Source organism: Taurulus bubalis (assembly GCF_910589615.1).
Source record: "Taurulus bubalis genome assembly, chromosome: 17".
NCBI classification, from domain to species: domain Eukaryota; kingdom Metazoa; phylum Chordata; class Actinopteri; order Perciformes; family Cottidae; genus Taurulus; species Taurulus bubalis.
The window spans coordinates 16,736,820-16,757,038 of NC_136605.1; the positions used below are offsets into that span (position 1 = coordinate 16,736,820).

The 20,219-nt window shown below is 43.2% G+C and overlaps 1 protein-coding gene across 1 annotated transcript; it reads right to left on the bottom strand.

Moving 5' to 3' along the window:
- Positions 1-1,017: 1,017 nt before the first annotated feature.
- Positions 1,018-11,011, bottom strand: LOC306750049 (ras-related protein Rab-37-like). The gene is made up of 9 exons (XM_079233432.1): positions 10,881-11,011; positions 9,837-9,947; positions 7,856-7,897; positions 6,349-6,415; positions 6,131-6,183; positions 5,674-5,739; positions 4,886-4,942; positions 4,730-4,806; positions 1,018-3,078 (listed from the first exon to the last, which is right to left on the bottom strand). The coding sequence occupies exons 1-9, from the start codon at positions 10,989-10,991 to the stop codon at positions 2,973-2,975; spliced, it is 690 nt and encodes a 229-aa protein (XP_079089558.1). The 5' UTR covers positions 10,992-11,011; the 3' UTR covers positions 1,018-2,972.
- Between the last annotated feature and the right edge of the window lie 9,208 nt (positions 11,012-20,219).

Here is a 20,219-nt window from a genome sequence, read left to right on the forward strand (position 1 = left end):
ACAAATAATAGAATTTATAGAGAATTTTACCCATGAATAATAAAGTATCCATCCACCCACCCATTAATATTGGTTTTACCAAAGGGACATATATTACAATATGTCTGTGTGTTATTCCACAGTGATTATGTTGTGACTTTCACTGACATTTGATCCATGTAATTTCCCCATGTGGTGTATAAAACAGATTTAATCTCAGTAGTATTGTTTTAAATATAGTATACAGCTGTAATTATAAAGGGAGTAAACTGTGATAAGAAATATATAAGCTTGATATATGGCATTCTGATATGCCCGTCGAGATAAGATGCAGTTCTAATGATGTTTTGTAGCCAGTCAACCCAGAGCCCTCTGGTCCTTCAGAGATATGACTGACACGCTTGTAAAAATAGCACCTGGTAGGAGGCTCCTGAAGTAAAAACCTCAGGGAGGATTTGACTTTTCAGCTGAGAATGCTTATCATTGCCTGATAAGAGGACAGAGACAGCCTCTCTCAGCACTCTCCAACCTGGGAATTTAAAGCCACCGCAGCGTCAGCCTGAAAACTGCAGCATGTTTAAGGGCTGCCATTAGTTTAGTTGATAGGTAGTCGGTTTTTTTCTTCAGTTAAAGGATAGGAAATGCACAGGCTCCTTGATGTGTCAGTGTGACTCGTAGGTGGGTGGGAGAGCTGCATTCAGGTAGACAGCCCAGGACAGTTAATTATGAATTTGCTCCATATGACGTCCACTTACTTCACCTGACAGATTCTAAAATACAGAATCCACACGTGCCGAGCGCATCTAATTGATAAAACTCTTGTTTTTAAAGTGCAACATGCTAGAGAATAAACAGTGTAGCTGCTGCCACACAGTGGCTCATTAACCTCAGCACATCCTGTGATTTACAGCCCTTCCCTCCAAAAGCCCAACACACACTCACACACTCACACGACAAACAGACAAGACTGACTTCAATAAAACAACACCACAAACATTACAAAATATACTTTTTTTTATATATGTAATATGATAACAAAGCACTTTTTCATGGCACTTTGTGATCACCGTGACGCCTCAGAAGAGGGACAAATGGGACATTGAGCAAACATTCATAATGAGCATTGTACAAAGAAACAAGTTACACGACGCGGCGCGTGAACAAATAAAGCTTTCGGAACAGTCTAAACAACAACATCCATCGTTAAAGGAGACACAACACTGTTTGATAATGCTGTGAGAATCTTTGTGTGTGTGTGTCTGTGTGTGTGTCTGTGTCTGTGTGTGTGTGAGAATGGTAAAAGGAAAATGGCATGCTGAGGAATCTCGAACCAAAGACGTGAAGATAATTATCTCTTTGTGTGAAGCCGGCAGTGGGTTGATCCTCCAGCACATTTACATGTTCAGGACTTTGAATGAAGTCTCGCTGGTCCTGAATTGAATGTACAGACAGACACACAGTGGGCGAGCGCCCTCAAAAAGTTGTCTTTATTCTATCTAACAGCAGTACAGATGGAAACAGACGGGATCATTTAGCTACAATCTGACTGAAGTCCACTTCTCAAACACGCTGAGTCAGTGAATAATAATGATGAAGACTGTAAGGTCGAAAGGGATTCAGTTCACAGTCTGGTAAAACAGGGATGGACACAAACTAAGAGCTGCAGGGCAAAAATGCTATATCCACGCCAACAGTCCTATTGATTGTTTATATAAAACTGCAAACTAGCGGATGGAAAAGGTGACAGTTCTAAGATTAAGTACTGACTTCGCTTTCAGTGTTTCCCTGGACCGAACAAAGGTCAAAGAGGTGAGCTCACTTTGGACATGATCGGGTTACTGGCGCTCTGTTGGACAGCAACCAAACACAGTTTCATTACAAACAGGAAGTCAAGCTGAACTACAAACTAAAACATCTGTCATGTGCTGCTCACATAATCACAATGACTCTCGTTGGCATAAAAGGTTACAGCCCTGCCTCCTAAAATCTATGCCCCCAAACATTGAAACGTTGTGAAATATGTTTCCAGGGAGATATATTTTATCGCAAATTACATTTAGACGTATTTTGGTTCAATGTGACTAATTTCGAGCCAACCATGAGCTAACACAATGCAAGTAAAGCTATCTGATCATTTCAGCACGTACACAGATTACTTGAGCAACAGATTACTTGAGACAACTAAAAGGACGATGAAATGGGACAATTTTGCTGTTAGCAAGCTAATGTTAGCGATGTGTTAGCAAGTTAATGTAATTAGCTAAGGCACGAGCAAACATAACACTGCATGACTCTCTGAGGCAAGTTGAATACTGTCAAAATACTTACGCTTAACGTATACAAATATAGTTAGCCTAAAACGTTTTTATTACAAATGTTGGCCCTGCAAGACACGCGGACGTGAGCCAGATCTGTTTCAGTGGCAGTAAACACGACAGATGGGCGCGTCGAAAACTGTGCTGTTATTTGTCATATTTAGATATTTTCAAGAAGAATTTGAGGGTGTAGTTAACCTTTGTGCAAAGCGTCTGACCAGGCAGGCACCTCCTCCCCCGACATAATACACTCGGGATTAAAAACAAATCACAAGGGCCCCGTGTTTTTCATCCAAAACCGATAATTTGTAGTTTGCAGCGATGCAGAATCAAAATGATGAGCGTGTTTTCGGTTTGTCCCTGCAAATGGATACTGCATTTTCAGATTTGCAACTCCTCACTTGTAGTTTTGATACAACTGTCACCACAAAGACCACAGACATTTCTACACATGACATTTAAATTCACATTTCAGATAAGGGATGGCGGTCAATCCAGATTCACTTTCCATTCAAGCTAAAAGCTCAGTGGTGAAGACGAGGTCGTCTGATCCTCAGATTTGGTGCTGGGATTAGCTTTCCATAAAAGAGAGCAGACTCTTTTTTTTCCTTTTTCTTTTACCTCCCTCGCTCTCTTTCGCTCTCTGTGTGTCTCTCACTGCCTGGTGATCAGGATCAGCTACATGTTGCCACAGCAGCCAGACTTGTGCTTCTGAGACTCGATGTAGTCGTGTATCTGGAACTTGGGCTCATTCTGCTGCTGTGTGGCTCTGTGCTTCAGCTCCCTGACGGAGAGAGAGACACAGGAAGTTGGATACGGAGGGGGTGGATGTGTGGGATGGAGTGCACACAGGGTGAGCAAATCAAGAAAATGAGAAGGGAAGAGAAAAAAGAAGAAGAAGAAGAAAAAAAAGAGCAAGCTAGCGAGGGAGAGAAACATCTATCTGTACTGAGTTTGAATCAAAATGCCTTTGGCATGAATCATTTAATCTAACTTGCATTTAAAATACACATAAAGAAAGCAAATCACACAGTACTTACTTCCACAGCTCTGGGAACATGCTGCGCAATCAGTCCGTTTTAGACTATATAACAAACCTGTTCATATTTCCGCCTTTCAATAACAAAGGTTTGTGCACAAGGAAGTCATTCAAAAGCAGAAATTATACAGTTCACGTCTGAGATCCACAGGGAACAATCCCATTATAACCAGTCAACAGGAACAAAGAAGACGTTAGCTCGAAGAAAACAGAGTGGAAAAAAAAGTGGAAAGATAAGTAGAAGGAATCAGAGGGAAGCTTGAGAGCATTAATGCTAAGTCAAAGGAAAGTATAAAAATACTCAGAGGAGAAGACCAGAGTGAACTCAGTGTCTGCAGAGAGATGTCGGCTGTATGCGTGAAGCGGATTAAAAAACAAACGCTTTATGTGGAACCTCAGCAGCATGACCCAAGCTAAACTGGGAATGAATTTTATTTGGTCTTTTTTTCCTTTATTTTTTACAGTTTTTGTTGTAGAAGCATTCACTTTCTCACTTTAGAGGACTATTTAAGAAGACAAAGCCTTTGAAGCATTACATTTGTTTAGGAGAATGCTCTTAGATGACTCTGGAAATGAGAAAAGTACTAAAATGTCATGGTATAAGGCAGCATCTCATAAATGGAACAAACAAAATCAAATTTTATAATTCAAAATGTTCTATATTTTAAGTCAATGAATGAAGGATATTCATTTTAAAATTGGCATCTTATCACAAACCCCTTAAAAGACCAGTGTGTAGGATTTAAAAGGGATCTTTTGTGAGACATGGAATATAATATTCATAACGATGTTTTAAACTTGTAAACTCTTCATATCTACATAGGGATGTCCTCTTCCATGGAGTCCACCATGTTGCAAAGCCATGTTTCTACAGCAGCCCAAAAGGGACATACCAAAGACTGACTGCAGAGCTTTTATGTTTTGGTGAATTTGGTCACTGTAGGTTCTTCTAAACGCTTGAAAGGGAGGGATGAGCAGGCAGCAACCTCCACGTTTGAAAAGTGAAGCCAATGCGGACATACTTTAAACGTGCATTATTCCTACTGGCCAGCAGGGGGCGACTCCTCTGGTTACAGAAATAAGTCTGATTGTATAAGAAGTCTATTAAAAAATTACTCTACTCTATAACATGGGTTTATGGTCAAGGTCAGTTTAAACCTAAAGATGGCAGTCCACGAAGCAATGGGGGACGTCACTTCTTACATCCAGTCTTTGGGGGTGATGGAGGGTATGCAAGTTTGTTGCAATCTGCAGTCTCACCACTAGAACCAAAACTAAGAGCTTAAAGAAATCAGCTGATGATTCTCTGAGCTACACCTTTCACCTTTCACAATACACATTGTAATTTCAGCCACTGCTGGTATAAAATATTAATCAGTGCAGCTCTAAGACTTACTTTGCTATAGCGAGAAAGGCGAGCTCCACATTGACTCCTGTCTTTGCACTGCTCTCCATAAATGGCACACCATACTCCTGCAATGGAAAAACATTAGAGGAGCCAGTGGAGTGCGTGTTGTTGAGAACATGAGCGCATGGCGCCGTCATACATTACCTTCGCCAGCTTCTCTCCGTCCTCCGTCTTCACCACCCTCTCTGCAGCCATGTCTGCCTGTAACACAGCAGCAGGCGAGAAAAACAAGTCATCACATAGGAGGTGAAGGGTCACAGATTCCCCATGCCATTAGCTTCAGTGATGCACCGCTGTGCCAGACCGTACATCCTCTTATCTGCCGCTAACTGCAGAGCCGGAGCTCCTTCAGACTGATGAGATGTCAGAAACTCAACCTCCAGCAGAAGAGCAGCGCTGCCACAGACTGATGCCGCCAGTCCTGCTGCTCTCACAGCAAATGATCTGAGCGGCTGCCGTGTGACATCTCCGACCCTGGAGAAGAGTGAGTCCTCTCTGAGCCGCCAGAGGGAGCTTAGAAATACATCGGCAGCGACTGCAAACTCATCACCAGCAGCATTGTGGATGAAATGGCTCCATTCAAGGGAGGCTTGGAGCAAGTGGTAAGTCACTTTTGTGGCAGGTTGTGATTGTTGTCCTTGCCAGTCACAATGATCTAATAACATTTGGTGACGGGGAACAATCGAGTGTTTTGAACTTTATTTTCAAGACATAAATCATTGAAGACACACAAACACAGTGAAGACTGCGTTTCACTTTGTAAATGTTAAGTGAGAGTTTGTATGTGCTGCTCAGTGGAGACGTTTACTGGCTTTTAAGCATTCTCGTGTCTGTCTGAGTGCGATAAGAGTGTTACTACAATTGTGCTAAAAGACCAGTTATTCTCCTTATTTCGCTTTTTATGAAACGCAAAAATAGGAAGCTTTGCTCACCTTGTTGCCGAGCAACATGATGACCACATCCTTCTGGGCATACTCGTGTATTTCAGTCAGCCAAGCCTTTGAAAGTATAACAGACAGATACAGGAGTGGGGAAGAAAGAGGGATTGGTGTTTAAACAAAACAAATACCACCACTTAAAGTCTGCATTCTCACTCCTCCTGAGCTGTGTATCATTACCATCCTCCAATCAATCCTGGTGAGCCTGAGTCACTCTTATCCTTGAACACTTTTATTGCTTTTCATTACTGAAACTGGGGACTGTGTAGCGAAGCGAACAATAACATCATGTAATTTCCAAAGAAGGCTGTGAGAAAAGGCTGGAGGTCCTCACAGTATTTTGCACGTAAACAGACGGAGTGAAGAGTTCAGCTTGAGAAGGTTGAGGAAGTGAAAATGAAGAGAGAGAGAGAGAGAGAAGAGAGAGGGGAAAGTAATTTGATAGTCTTACCCTGGTATTGTCAAACGACAGCTTGCTGGTGATATCATAAAGCAGGAGTAACGCTGCAAAAGGAAACAGAACACCTTTATTCTTATGCAACGCACACATCAACACCTACTCGCACTTTCTATGCACACTAATAAAAAAGTGCACATGGCTTTCACCCTTACACACACATGAAGACACACAGAACACGAGGAAGTGCAATATAAAAAGCAAAAGGTTACCCTGAGCATCTCTGTAGTAGGCGTGTGTTACACTGCGGAATCTCTCTTGGCCAGCTGTGTCCCAGATCTGCGTAACAAACCACATAATTACACAACAACGTGGGAAAAGTGAACATCCTGAACTTGCAGCAAATCCTCCACAGCCAACGACTTAAGCAGAAACAGATCATTATACCGACCCACAAGGTCAAAATCCACTCACTATATATTTAGTCCAAAAGTAGTTCAGACCAGAATCTGACTTTCTTTCTTAACATAGTTTGAAAAAAACAATCATTTCAAATTAAACGGCTCAAAACCACACAGTACCGCAAGGTAGAAAACTGTAGCGAGTTCAAGCTAGTCAGATAAGTTAGCCACAGCTAGCCGCTAAAGCTACATTTAGTGCTGTACCCTCTAGTTGTTTACTGTTAATTAAATATGAACTAAAGTCTTAATTTAGGTTGTTAACCATGAATAGGGACATAAATAATATGTGAATAAGGTAGCAAGTATAGCTGGTCATTGAGAATAAAAACAGTTATAGTCATGCTAAAAGGTAGGCTACCTAGCCTAGCTTAGAAAAGTAGCAATAACTGTACGGTTTGTCTGGGATTTTCCAAGCCGTTTGTTATTATTATATTATAGTACACTTATCTAATCCATGTGTTTTGTGTCTAATAGTATTACGAAACTTTCAAAACAAACGTCTATGTTTTGGTGGATTTTGGGAGACGCAGCATAGTTTTTAGTCAACTGTCCGTATGGTGTTGAGCGGTACGATCGGTAACTAACTAACTGCCAATGCAGCTTTTGACAGTTCACCATTTGTTGTGGTTATGCTTTAATCCCATATTTAAATGTATTTAAATCAATTGAATCTATTATATCAAGTTAATGGAAAGCTGAAGAAAAAAAAAATCCTTTGAGTTGTCTAAAGGCAGTGTGCAGTCTTCAGGTCCTATCTAATAATTGGTTTAAAAAGACACAATATGACAATATTACATCAATCAATCTGCTCTATTGTTCATCCAGTCAGCCTGAAAGACTTAAACAGTTTTCTCTCACTTTAGCTTTATTTCTATCATATAGACTTAAACACATTGTGCTAATCCATTTTGGAAATAATAACAGGATTTCATCATGTTCAAGGACCCGGCAAGAAAAGAAAATCTAATGATTTACTCGAGATGGCAGAAGAATCTAATTCCGGCGTCCCCCCCACTCAGTGTTGAATGAGCAGGTTATGATGATAGACGCGTATGCGCCTCAGAGTAACAGCCTGCTGCTGGCACACTGCCGCTCCTCAGCCTTCTGCATTATCATCGACTTGGATTGGATACGCAAACAATGTCAAGGCAGTGTAAAGCATATTCAGGTCAACTATTATTTTAGAATTACAGTTCAGATTATTTTTGATGCTTTACATAATCTACCAGATGAGGCTTTATATGAGTCAATAGATGGATGAGATGATCTGTGGACTAAAATGTACATACGTGTCTGGAGAAAAGAGAAATGTTCTCACCTGGAGTTTGACTTTCAGGTTGTCGATATCCACCACTTTATTCTGCAAACATGAGAGGAGCTGTGAGAGACTGACAGGCCGCCATGTGCTTTACAGACTGTAAAACGCACATCTCAGCAGAGTTAAAAAAAAAAAAAGATAAAGACACTCAAGCATGTGGTAAAAGAAACAAGACAATTTAAAGTGGCTTTGAATGCTGGCAGAGAAAGTAATTTGCAACACCCACACAACAACAAGGTCCTGAGATTAGACTTAATTACACAACAGTGAGGAAGACGACTGGCAGCATAACAACTGACTCCCCCGTTAATTTCCTGTGGCCCCGTAGGGGGGGGGCCTCTGATTTCCTGAGAAGAAACGATTGACTTAAAATAGTTTAGGCACCCTGCTAAATAAAAAGCTAAATGTTGTGATCGATGAATGCGTGGACATAATGGTCAAGATAACATGCAGTAATTTGTCATCCGTGCTGCAACATGCAGTTATAAAAAAACAGGTTTCACCATGCTCTGTTTCATCGGGCGAGGGGTAATGTTACCATGACCTGCTACAGCAACAAGCCAGGTCACAACTGCAGCTCAACCGCACACAGCGAAAAAGACAAAAACAAAGAGAGAGGGAGGAAGTGACACTAGAAAATGTTCTGCAGCACTTCCTCAACCACTTCATTACTGCTTATCGGTGACAGGTCATCACAAATAGCTCCTGCCTTTCCCGCGAACGCACAAGCAAATACACCCAGAGGAAATGCGACGCGGTGACAAAAAGAAACCTCGGCTGCTTGTGCGACGCGAGAGCTGCCACCTGCTGAATCCTCTGCCTTGGCAGAATGGACATGGTTCAACCCCTGCATTAGTTGCCATGGGTTTCCATTTTTCCCCCTCTCAATTATGACGTGAGAGCCTGCATGCTGAGTAACTGCTACAAGGAAGCATGCCGAAAATAGCCCGGCCATGTTACAAGCTGCCACAACAGCCTGCCTCCCCATCCATGCACAGAGGACAACCTCAGCATATTGACTCAGCGGCTCCACACGACTCTGCGCCTGAGCAGCTTTTAAACACAGAACGCTCAATGCCTCCATGAGGAGACGATCTTCTGAATGGATGGTGTGACACACCGAGTCCACCGTGCCTTTTTTTTTTTTTTTTACAGTGTAAACCAGCGGCGGTTCCCTTTGTAAAGCTTTTCATGAATGGGTGGCTGCAGGACTTGTTGCTTTTGCTTGAGTAGTGGCGAGATGTAATGTGGATGCTTCTGAATAGACAACGTCCATATAGCTCCAGCCTGACATCCATTACGCCCCATAATGTCTTCCATCAAAGAAGACAATACATCACTCTGTCTAATGCAGCACACTTTCCTCCTCAAACCACCCTACTTGACTTGCCATTAGTGAGAGTGTTTTGCCTTGATTGGAGGGGAACTGGGGGGGTCGAGCTCCAAACTGCTTATTTGCATGTTCATCCCTGCAGAGTGAGATGTAGAAATGCAACTATAAAATTCAGCAAACTGCTGAATTTTATAGCTGAATATCACTGCTTGGCTTGCGTGTGTGTGTGTGCATATGTGACTGTGTAGCAGCTCGCCTGTCAGCAGTGAGATTCCTCCAGGACCGAGTCGAGCTGCAGCCAATCTTTTCCAGGAGACAGAGACGTGGGCAGGCATCTGCCAAGACATTTACGCAGCCGTCCACAGAGCCTCGCAGCACAAGTGTTCTGTGAACTTGACTGATTGGCGAGAGGATTTGTACATTTAGTGCTATCGTCGCAGGATGACTGAGTGTTCCGCGAGGAAATAAGGTGATAATTGGGCCGCAGCGACTCTAACAAGTGGATCCCTTGTTGCCTTAAAAAATATCATTAGGTTATTTTTCCAGGTGCTGAATGTTTCCCCCATGGTGGCAACAAGAACACATGACATAAAGGCAGAAATGATAAACATTTGAATGAGGCATTCTGTTCAACAGCATCTCTCTCACCCTAAAGTCTATTCCAACGGTGGCTATAAAGTTGCCTCCCAGAAATGCCCCATCTTTAAAGCGCACCAAGACACACGTCTTCCCCACGGACGAGTCTCCCAGCAGCATCACCTGGATCAAAACCCACCACCAGAGAAGAGGGACAAAGGTTACAGCTGGCCAACAACAACAACAACAACAACAACAAGTGTGACAGCTTATACAGGACGGTATGATAAACAATTACAAACCCAACCCTGAAGGGGAAATTAAAGCTGAGGAGATTAATTTGGAACTGAGCGAGAACAAATGTTTCACAACCGGGATCACGATGTTTGAGTCAGGTGATCCTGTTGTGCAAATTGTTTTTGGCCCGATTTCAGTTCATACCATATGGGAAATGGAGAAGTAGTTGTGATTCACCGTGTGTCTGAGCTGCCAATAACATGCGACGCTCTGGAGAGAGGACTCAAGATGCTGGAGCCAACTCTCTCATTTCAACTCTCGTTGTTTGTTTCCAGCGTGCATCCAAAACTAATCAATATAATTACAACAGGATGTGTGACTATACAATCAATGCTGCACAGTGAGGCAAAGCCGTATAAGCAAACAGTGTTCATAGATAACTGCACAATTAAACTTGAGTGTAACTTTTGCTTTTGTCCCTTGGTCTTTATTAAACAGTTGATTACTAGTTCATTATTAGTAAGTTGCCTCTGCTTTTATACATATTTTATGGGAGGGAGCAACAAGTACACCCTCAGCCAATATTTGCGTATCATAAGGGCGGACAAAGCAACCTGGACTTGTTAGTAATCCGACCATCAGGTCGATGACTTGGTGTCAGTGAGCGAGGCCCTTAAGAGCAGATGCATAAAGACAGACGCACTAATCCAGTGGCAGTTAAATGTTTCCCTCATTATGCATAACGTGGAGAGGCAACATGATGCTGCTGCTGCAGGTACACCCAGCTGTTTCTGTGTCCACCCCACAGTAGTTGTAGACACCTGTTAGCACCACAAAGAACAACAAACAAACAAACAAAATCAAGACGGAAATACACACCTTGAACGCAACGTCATAGTACTCGTTAACAGAAGCGCATCTCTCCAACACGTATTTGGACGTGCCGTTTTTTGCCTGCTTGTCCGTCAACGACGTCTTTCTCGCGGACATCGCGACGCTGGGAAGAGGAAGCCGAGTTGTCTCCGAGATGTGTCCAAGAAAGACGCGCACGGTGTCTGCGAGCTCTCAGTCCCGGTGTCCGCCAGCCTCCAGCCGCTCTGCGAGCATTACTGCGTGCGGCCGCGGAATGGTCACCAAGGCGGAGGACAAGAAGAAGAAGAAGAAGAAGAAGAAGAAGAAGAAGGAGAAGGAGAAGGAGAAGGAGAAGACAAATCACACCTTGCTATCGCGCTGTGAAAAGACGGAAGCGACCCTGTCAAAACTTGACAAACAATCCGCGCGTCTGCAGCCACTAGGCAGGAAGGCGGGGACGAGCAGGCGGAAGCGTTCCTCTGCGTCCTGGCGTGGGCAGATGGGTTAACTGAGCGCGTGAGGACGTCGGCGGCTACCGGCGCGGTTGTTTTTCTCGTGAGTGAAAACATCCGTCTGTGTTTGCGGTGCTGACACGGTCCCCAGTAACAGCTGTGCGGGGGTCAAGCGCGCCGACGGCTGACTCATCCGCCACAGGTGGTGCTCGATCCGGGAGCCGGTCAGAGAGGAGAGCAGAGGCTGATCTGGGACCTGGTGGTGTAAACACCCCTGGTGTATCATCTCCTGTAGATACAGATCAGCTGTTCTTGGTGCGTAAAATGGCGCACAAACCGTATTGAACCATTTATGCAGTTATGAACCATTTCCTTTATTAATATGTTTTTCTCTCTCCATCAACCCATTGGCTTCTCGCCTCACATGGTCAAACAATCCAAAGTCTCTTCTTGTCAATCACACAAATGACTCCCATAAAAATATCCCATTAAATTAGCATGTCACACATGTCAAAAATGGTTTCGCTGAGCCTGAAACTGAATGTAGTCCTGCAGTGTTTGTCTCCACCCAGTGTTCAAGCCACGTCCCGCTCCTCTGTGAGGTGACAGGAGGACTCAGGATGGACGGCCAGAGATCCTTCATGTTACATAACTAACGTGCGATCCATCGTCTGGACACATGGAGGAGACTCTCTGAGTCAGGGGACGCTGCGGGCAGCATCTCACCCCTCACGTGCGCATGAAGATGCAACCTTCATTTAGACGAAGCTGATTGGATGGTTGATTTAATTATGAATAGTGTTAAGGTCTTGTATCTGCCTGTTCGACTGGAGCTCACTGCTTTATGATTAATGGTATTATTACGGAATCAGTGTATTTGAGAAAGCTTTAAATGGAGGTGAAAGGTTATACTAAGAATATATATATATATGGAGAGAGAGCTATGCATATATATATATATACACACACACACACACACACACACACACACACACACACACACACACGTATACCTCTAAATATATTTATAGAAAGATGTTCTGTGCATTTAAGGCATTTTATTTTGACCACCTGCATGAAGCCCTTTCTAAGTAAACAGAAAGATGATGCAAGTCTGTCTTACCCTACAGCTGCAGCAGAGTGACTTATTTAGTTTCCCTGGAGGCCTTTTTGAAGCTTGAATCACACACTAACCTCATGCTAATGCAAAATGGCAAAGCCAATTTTATACGTTTATACTTCTGCCTTCGCCTCCGTGCCGCTCTAATGGCAATGACACAAAGCCAAAGTTATCACAGCCGAAGAATCATACATTGAATGAGCCAAACATCTTTCATATCCACCCCCCTCCCCAAACACACACACACACACACACACACACACACACACACACACACACACACACACACACACACACACAACACCCCCCTTCACATGTCACAAAGCATAACATCATAAAACAGCTTTGTTAAAACAGCAGCACACAACCTGCCCCCATGACTTCCATTAGCAGTGCTGTGTCTTCACACTGACTTACTCATAGCAGTGGCATCATTAACCACACACACACACACACACACACACACACACACACACACACAGTGCTAGTGGCCGTAATGAATGCAGTGAGAAGATGCATCGTCCCACACTGGAGGACACCACTGATTCATGCTGCATTCACTGGCAGCAGCAAAACGGAGAAGATTAGCTCCACTGTCACGTCACCGACTTCAGTACAAACAGCCCATCGCAGTGACATGTCCTCTCATCACTCGGGTGAAGTCAACAGCGTGAGGGAGGGGGGAGGCGGAGGGAGGAGGGACATGCGAGGGAGGGGGTGTGGAGGACAGGACGTGGGGACTCACTGTGAAACCAATGCCGACGGTGGCGGTGAAGGAGCCCGGGAGGAACTTGCCCTGGTCGAACTGAACCAGAAGAGAGGTCTTGCCCACTCCGCTGTCTCCCACGAGGATCGTCTGCGGGGAGAGAGAGATGCGACATTATGTTTCCTCTGCTACCGCCTCGCTTATCGCCTGAGGCCAGAACTCTCCGTATGTGTGTGTGTGTGTGTGTGTGTGTGTGTGGGGGGGTGCAAATGGTGTAGGTTACTGTACATGTTCATGTGTTGCTCAGCGCACAGCTCGGTGTCCTGTAATGCAATGTGACGGCTTGATGCCTTCAAGAGGGAAGGGCGATGTGCAGTGGTTAACTGGGAAGTTACTGGAGGGTGTGTGTGTATGTGTGTGTGTGTGTGTATGTGTGTGCCTGAACCGGTGCCACTGTATCAGAGACAGCTGCTCACATCTCACGTCTTGTTTCTGCACCCACAAGGTGAACACCAACCACATAAATCTCTTTTTTTTTCCCCTGCCATCTTTTAAACACGTCCCATATCCACCCGCAGTACATTAATTAAGTCAAGTACTACCCTACGTTGGGAACCAATGGATTAAACCGAGACAAAGTCATGACCAAGATCAGACGCGTGCGAGTCCCACGCTGCAGGACAGACTTCAGATCAAATGTGGAACGTGCAAACCACGTTGAAATGAAAACACCCACAGAAAACAAATGAAGATCCCTCTCCATCTCCTCTTTTATTGCCATATATACTCTATATGTCTGTATTTATAAGTGCACACGAGAAGGTATTGCAGAGGTCAACTTTATGTGTCTGGACTTTCCAATCACAGTAACGTTGTTGACAAATGAATCAGAAAATAGAGTGATTTCCCTTCAGTTGACACCTTGAAATAAAACCCAGAATCCTCTTTCTCTGAGACGGAGCCCTTTAAGAAGTGCTGGAGTAGCACAACAACAAACTAGCCCCACCTCCACCCACACAAGAGTGGAATGCAGCGCACACATAACAATCTACTGTACCTAACAATATGACCTTCTGTACTTTCACTAACTGTAATGGTGCAGGACTTGTAACTATGTGCACTTCTATCTGCTCAAGTAAAAATCTGAGGACTGGTTTCCCAGTGCCGTGTGATGACATCAGTTCTCATGGTTGAGGGTCGAGAGCCCCCCCAGCAGGCGTCTATACTGGTTTGAAACCACAGCGCCGAACGTGGGCATCGCTCGGCCTTGTCGCCATGGTTATCATCTCATTTGGGGCAGCTGGGGGGCGTCCGGCCTAGAGGTCCTCAGTTGCAGATGCTCGCCTCTTTTGTTGACATTTATCCCCATCCTCCTTCTCCTCCTCCTCCTCCTCCTCCTCCTCCTCTTCCTCGCTGCCTGTTATCTGCCGTTTCAAAGAGCCCACATGCTGCTCAGCGTTACAGCGTGCAGCGCTCGCAAAAACGCTCCCTTTTAATCACTGACATCCACAAGTTCTGCACATCTGCCTTTGCTCTCCCCGGTAGAAACACAACATCGTGTCCGTTTGAGCAGAAGTACAGAATGAAAATCAGAGACTATCTGGTGCTTTAAAGTGGAGGCTTGCAGAGCCCTCGTGGAAGACGCTGAGTGAAGCGACTGTTTTTATGGAGAAAATACAGAGAAAAGCTCCAGAAATGCAGCAAAAAGAAGATGAGCTTTTCAAACAGGATATGAATAAAATTTTCTCACTTTCGAAAAACAGGCGATGAGATAAATTCTGCTTTTTCTCATTTTATATTCTATTCTACATGTAATTGTACATTTCATGCTCCTATTTCTTGCACTGTGTTTATTGGTTCATGTTATGCACCACCTGCCAAGACAAATACCTTGTATTTGAAAACATACGTGCCAAAAAATGGGTCTGATTCTGAAATTGGCCCTCCAGTACAGGCGATGCGGCCCAGCGGCGAGCTGCCGTGTCATCGTGACTCACGCTGTGTTGGCGCCGCGTTCAGCCGGCCGTGAAATCAACATATTACTATTTCATGTCGTCTTCATCAAGTTTTGATGCCGGCATGTAAAAGGTTCTCAGGGCAAACGCTGCTGGAGAACAGAGCAGCAGCGAGGGGCAGTTTATCTCCAGGAAGCACATGTGGGGAATGGATGTATGGAAAAAGGGGGAGGGGGTAGAGATGCTGACGAGGTCTCCATGGCAACACAAGATCTCTCAGAGTTGTTTGGGTTCATCGAGCCCCAGAGATGTTGCGTAATGAGATCGTTATCCAGTGAAAGTGCCGAGTGGAGGCCCAGCACTCTCACAGGCTGTATGCAGGAGTCCAATGAATCCAGTGGATAATAATTCAGTCACAAGTATCTCATCTCAGGGATAGTAATAATAATAACTTTATTTACATAGCACCTTTCGAAAAAAAGTTTACAAAGTGCTCTACAGAGAAGCAAAGCATATCATACCTTAAATACCGGTAAACATAAAAGGACCATACCATAAAGGCAATGAATTCAACAAAACCAAACAAATAACCAAAAAGCAAATGGAATAGAAAACAAATAAATAAATAAATTAAATAATATCATTCACATAGCTTAAATTACAGTTTGTTTTAGTTTTTTTTTTTAACCAGTATTTAACATTTCTGGTACTTTTTCTGATTTCTGGTTACTTTTGATGTCCATCCCACCGTTTCCGACCCTTATTCCAATACTGCTTTTTTTTTTTTTTTCTTTATGAATGTAAATGCAACTTGAATAACTAATAATTTAAGTAAGACCAGACTTGTCTTAAAGTGTGAGCAGTGCTGTGTGGATTCTCCCTGAGGGAACAGGGAGTGTCTTTACTTTCATGTTCCCCAACCATTCAGCAAATGTCTTTAAATGCCGATAACTTCACATTCAGCCTCCACATTAAGAATAATTACTGAACTAAAAAGAAAACCTCATTCATCCCTTCATGTGTGCGAAGTCCCTTCTTGTCTGACAAGGAGCAGTTCTGACAAGATTTGGGGTTATACCTTTTTGCATATAACAGTGTAAACTCAAAGAAAGTAAGTTAAGTTTATAAGTGTATTGGGTGTTTTATGAACTGAGATCCAATTGGCCCGTTGTAGCCTGCAGAGAGTTGAGCCATCTGTCGTTAGTATGCTGTAGTTTCTGCCAGGCTGTGACTCGGCAAAACAACAAACGTGACCAGAAAGGTGCCGACTGTGCAAGCAGGAGTTTGTTTGTAGCCTCACACACAATGCTCTATTTGTTTTCCACATATTGAACACTCGAGTTATTGAGGATCCTGAAGCTCATGAAGGAATAAAATCATCCAGATAGCTGCAGTTTAAAAGCAATAACATTAATCTCACAGACTGTAGAAACGTATTTGACATAATGTGTCACTACGGTGGCAATGTGAGCGGCAGGAAAAAATATTTATTGCCTTTTTATCTGTCTTTTTATCCGTCTTTTTATTGTAATAATAATCCAGAAAACTAGAAATCAGGATTGAGCTCTGACCAGCTTTACACCGTGTTAGATATGATACACCAGAGTGTGTGTGTGTGTGTGTGTGTGTGTGTGTGTGTGTGTGTGTGTATACAAGTGTATCTGTGCATCCAGATGGAGTCGGTTACTGATTTGCTGCATGCGATCATACACAGAGGATTATATTTTACTCATGAATACCAATGATCTACTTTTCAGCTGAAAGGTTACAGAGTGAAGCTTCAGAGGAGGATTTTAGATGCGGGGGAGCTTCCAGGGAAATATATTTTAACTAACTTACCAACAAATCCCATATGGAAAAGAAATAAAAATACTTTTAAAAAAGCACATTTTGAACTAAAAATAGCTATAGAAATTTTAAAAATGATGTAAAAAAAATGTATGATGAAAATAATTAATCATATTTGGGGGTTTCGGTTTCATTTCTACATTTTTTACAATATATTCACAATGTCTTTTTTAATTCATTAAATATTGAATGATAGATCATCAGAGACTGTGCTGGAGTGAATTACTACATTTACAGTAAGTTTAATGTCACAGCTCTCCTGAAGGCCATTTTTGAGAAATTAGCTGGAATAAAGGTCTTTATTTATGGGCGGAGGGAGCACACATAATTTAATTACTGGACTTCCAATAAGTTGAGACTATTGCTATGAAACCATTAATTGACACTAGTTCTGGTTAATTTTGCCTCTGTGACAATATACAGACTCATGAAGTGAACCATGAATAACAAAGAATACCTTGTGCGTCAGCGCTTCATTGTAGGGGAAGGTGGTGGGCGTCTGTCCGTCCTCCGGGTCCGTGTCCACAGCAGAGGACCCGTACGCGCTGTCCGAGGAAGCCAGCCTCTCCTCCTCCTGCCGCCGCATGTCCCCGGCGTCTTCCATCATGTCTGAAGCCTGAACGAGCTTCTGCAAACAAACTAAAACGTTCACTTCCTCTCCCTCAGCTCTGTCCGCCGGTCGTCACCTCCGGCCCTCCTCCTCTGCAGGATTATATCCTGAATAAAGCCACAAACCAGACTAAATATTGATGAGAGTTTAGAGTATTAATGAAGTAAGAAACCATGCTGGGCGTTGCTACAAGGAAGTGACAACAAGGAAGCGTTCAGCACCCTGGAGAGTGCCTCCCCTTCTCATAAACATGTCCTACTGCCTTCATTTGCTTTAAAGGGGAAAAGCTTATGAATATAGTGGAAAGGTGGGTTTAATGTAGAAATAGAAGTAACCATTCCAATACCCGTAGATTCAGTCAAAGATGAGATGTGTGGCAAGAGAAAAAACTACAAAACAGCTTTACAAAACCCTTAAAGTGTTCTTTATTGAGTCATCCGTCAGGATGCCGATGAGCTGTCCCAGAGGCAAACAGTGACAGGCGGGAGTTGTCTTCTCAGATCGGAGCTCAGCGTGACTCAAACGGACCAGCCCGGACCTCAAGAGACCTGAACCCCTCCAAAAACACACACATGGTCTGCTGCAAACATCACTGAGCAGGTGGGACTGTCAAATACAACATGATTAGACAGCAGTTCTTAACATTATTAACAGAGCACTGGAGATGAACGGACAACACACACACACACACACTGCCTCTCAAACTGTATAGAAAAATAACATCTGATCCGTGAGTACTCGTGTGTCAATAAAACTGGGGCTTCACTGAAGCAACTGTACGGAGCAAAGTAAACAAGGTCACTTGAAAATTCAAATGGTGGCCGACTATTATTTAAGAACATTTAAAATTAAGTTTTAAAAAAGCTAACTCAGACACAGACAGGGCATTCATTGCACGTATCTGGAAGCTATAGTCCTGCAGTAAACAATTCATCTTTTCACTAAGTGAAGGCAGCTGAGATTCTCTTGATCACGCTCAAATAAAAACACAAACATACAGTGTACGGTTTAACATTTTGGTTGGTGGAGTTAAATTGAAATGAAATGAGAACAGTACAGAGCACACGTACAGTACTGCACATGAACGGTACACAGGAAGTACAACGTGTTGTGTCCCACCAAGTTTGCATTTTAAAAGTCTGGATTCTAAAAGAAAAGTTTGACATGTTTTGGGAAATACACTTATTCGCCATCTTGTGGAGTTAAGGTAGATAAGAAGACTGATAGCACAATGATGGAAACAGCGAGTCGACTCGAAGAGAAACCAAACTATTAAACGCCGGATATGTTTCCTTTATAAAAAAAAAGAAAGAAAAAGAAAGTATAAAAACAACAAATGGGTCATTCATTCTTGGAAATAGCTCGTCTCAGCCAAGAAATAATCCACATCAGCTGTAAAACTGAAATTTGTTGTTTTTACACTTTTTTCCCTGGTTAACAAACAGCTGAGCTTCAGATACTTCAGCTTCTGGTCGACTGATTTCGTCGTCTTTGGAAACCCGGCTCTCTGTTTCCAGGCTTCACGCTCATCGCGCTACCCGGCTGCTGCCGCCTCGTATTTACAAAACACAAGAGGAGTACCAATCTTCTCATTTAACTCTGGATAAGAAAGCAACTAAAACTATTCCTTTAAAGTTTTATCTCGTGAAGTTGGCGTTAAATAAAAGAATTCTGGAACCAAAAAAAAAAAGCTCAACAATTAATTCCAGAAGATTTGACTCGGACAGTTCGATCTTGAACTTGAAAACAACAGCTGACAAAACAACCTCTACTTAAGATCTAACAACTCGCTTGTCCTGAAGGTTTCCACGATTAACGGCCTTCATCAGCAGGTGGCGATTGTTGCCATAAAACTATCGCAGGATGTTTCGAGTTGAGATTGTTTCGTCGTGCGTTTCAAGGGCATTTTGAATGTAACCCGGCTATCTGCCGCCTTGCAGCTGTCTTCTTCTGACCAGAATACTATTTGTATTGTTGCAATAGTGGACATCAAAAGACAACTTTAACACTTTACCGCCAGCTCAGAGAACTAACAGACAAAAACAAATACATTAATAAACACATGTTCAATGATATGTCACAGTAAAACCAACTAAAATTGAAAAGCTCTCTCTACACTATCTTATCTGTTCCTCACACAGGTACCAACGTATTTAGCGACGTGTCTGTGCAGGTTTAGTCTCCTGTGAAATGAAAGTGACGTGACCGTATCCATGACCCTTTAACTTCTGCTCCTCACACTGTAACCGAGTGACCTCTGTTTAACATTATCGTCTGACAGTAAAGTGCACTTCATCCGTCGGCTTCCGTAACAACAATGCTTCAAAATAAGCACAATAATATCATTCAGAGGCTCCGCGCGCCCTTGAAATGAAGAAGAGCCTGTCGTCGAGTTTTGACAACTGCTTCCCGATTCTTTAAAAGCGGAAAGAAATTGAAAACTGTGCGCCCGAACAGTTCAAACATGCACAGAGGTGCTGTTTCCCCCAGACTCCGACCCTGACTGGCAACCAGTGTGCCAGGAAAATAAAAACAATACATCCTCGTCACCTTTCGGCAAACAATGACACGAGTCTTTTCGCTTGCAGACGTCTATGTGCAAATTTCCAGCAGTCGCATCCTCCTCTTTTAAGTCTGTAACACCACTTCGCTGAGAATGTCTCGACTCCTCAGTG

What these genes read in the sequence shown, in the direction of transcription:
- LOC306750049 (XM_079233432.1), bottom strand. Translation starts at nt 10,991, where the DNA reads ATGTCCGCGAGAAAGACGTCGTTGACGGACAAGCAGGCAAAAAACGGC. An exon ending in TGTCGTTTGACAATACCAGG is followed by an intron (nt 5,740 to 6,130) that starts GTAAGACTATCA and finishes ATACTTTCAAAG; the next exon opens with GCTTGGCTGACTGAAATACA. An exon ending in GCCTTTCTCGCTATAGCAAA is followed by an intron (nt 3,079 to 4,729) that starts GTAAGTCTTAGA and finishes TCTCTCCGTCAG; the next exon opens with GGAGCTGAAGCACAGAGCCA.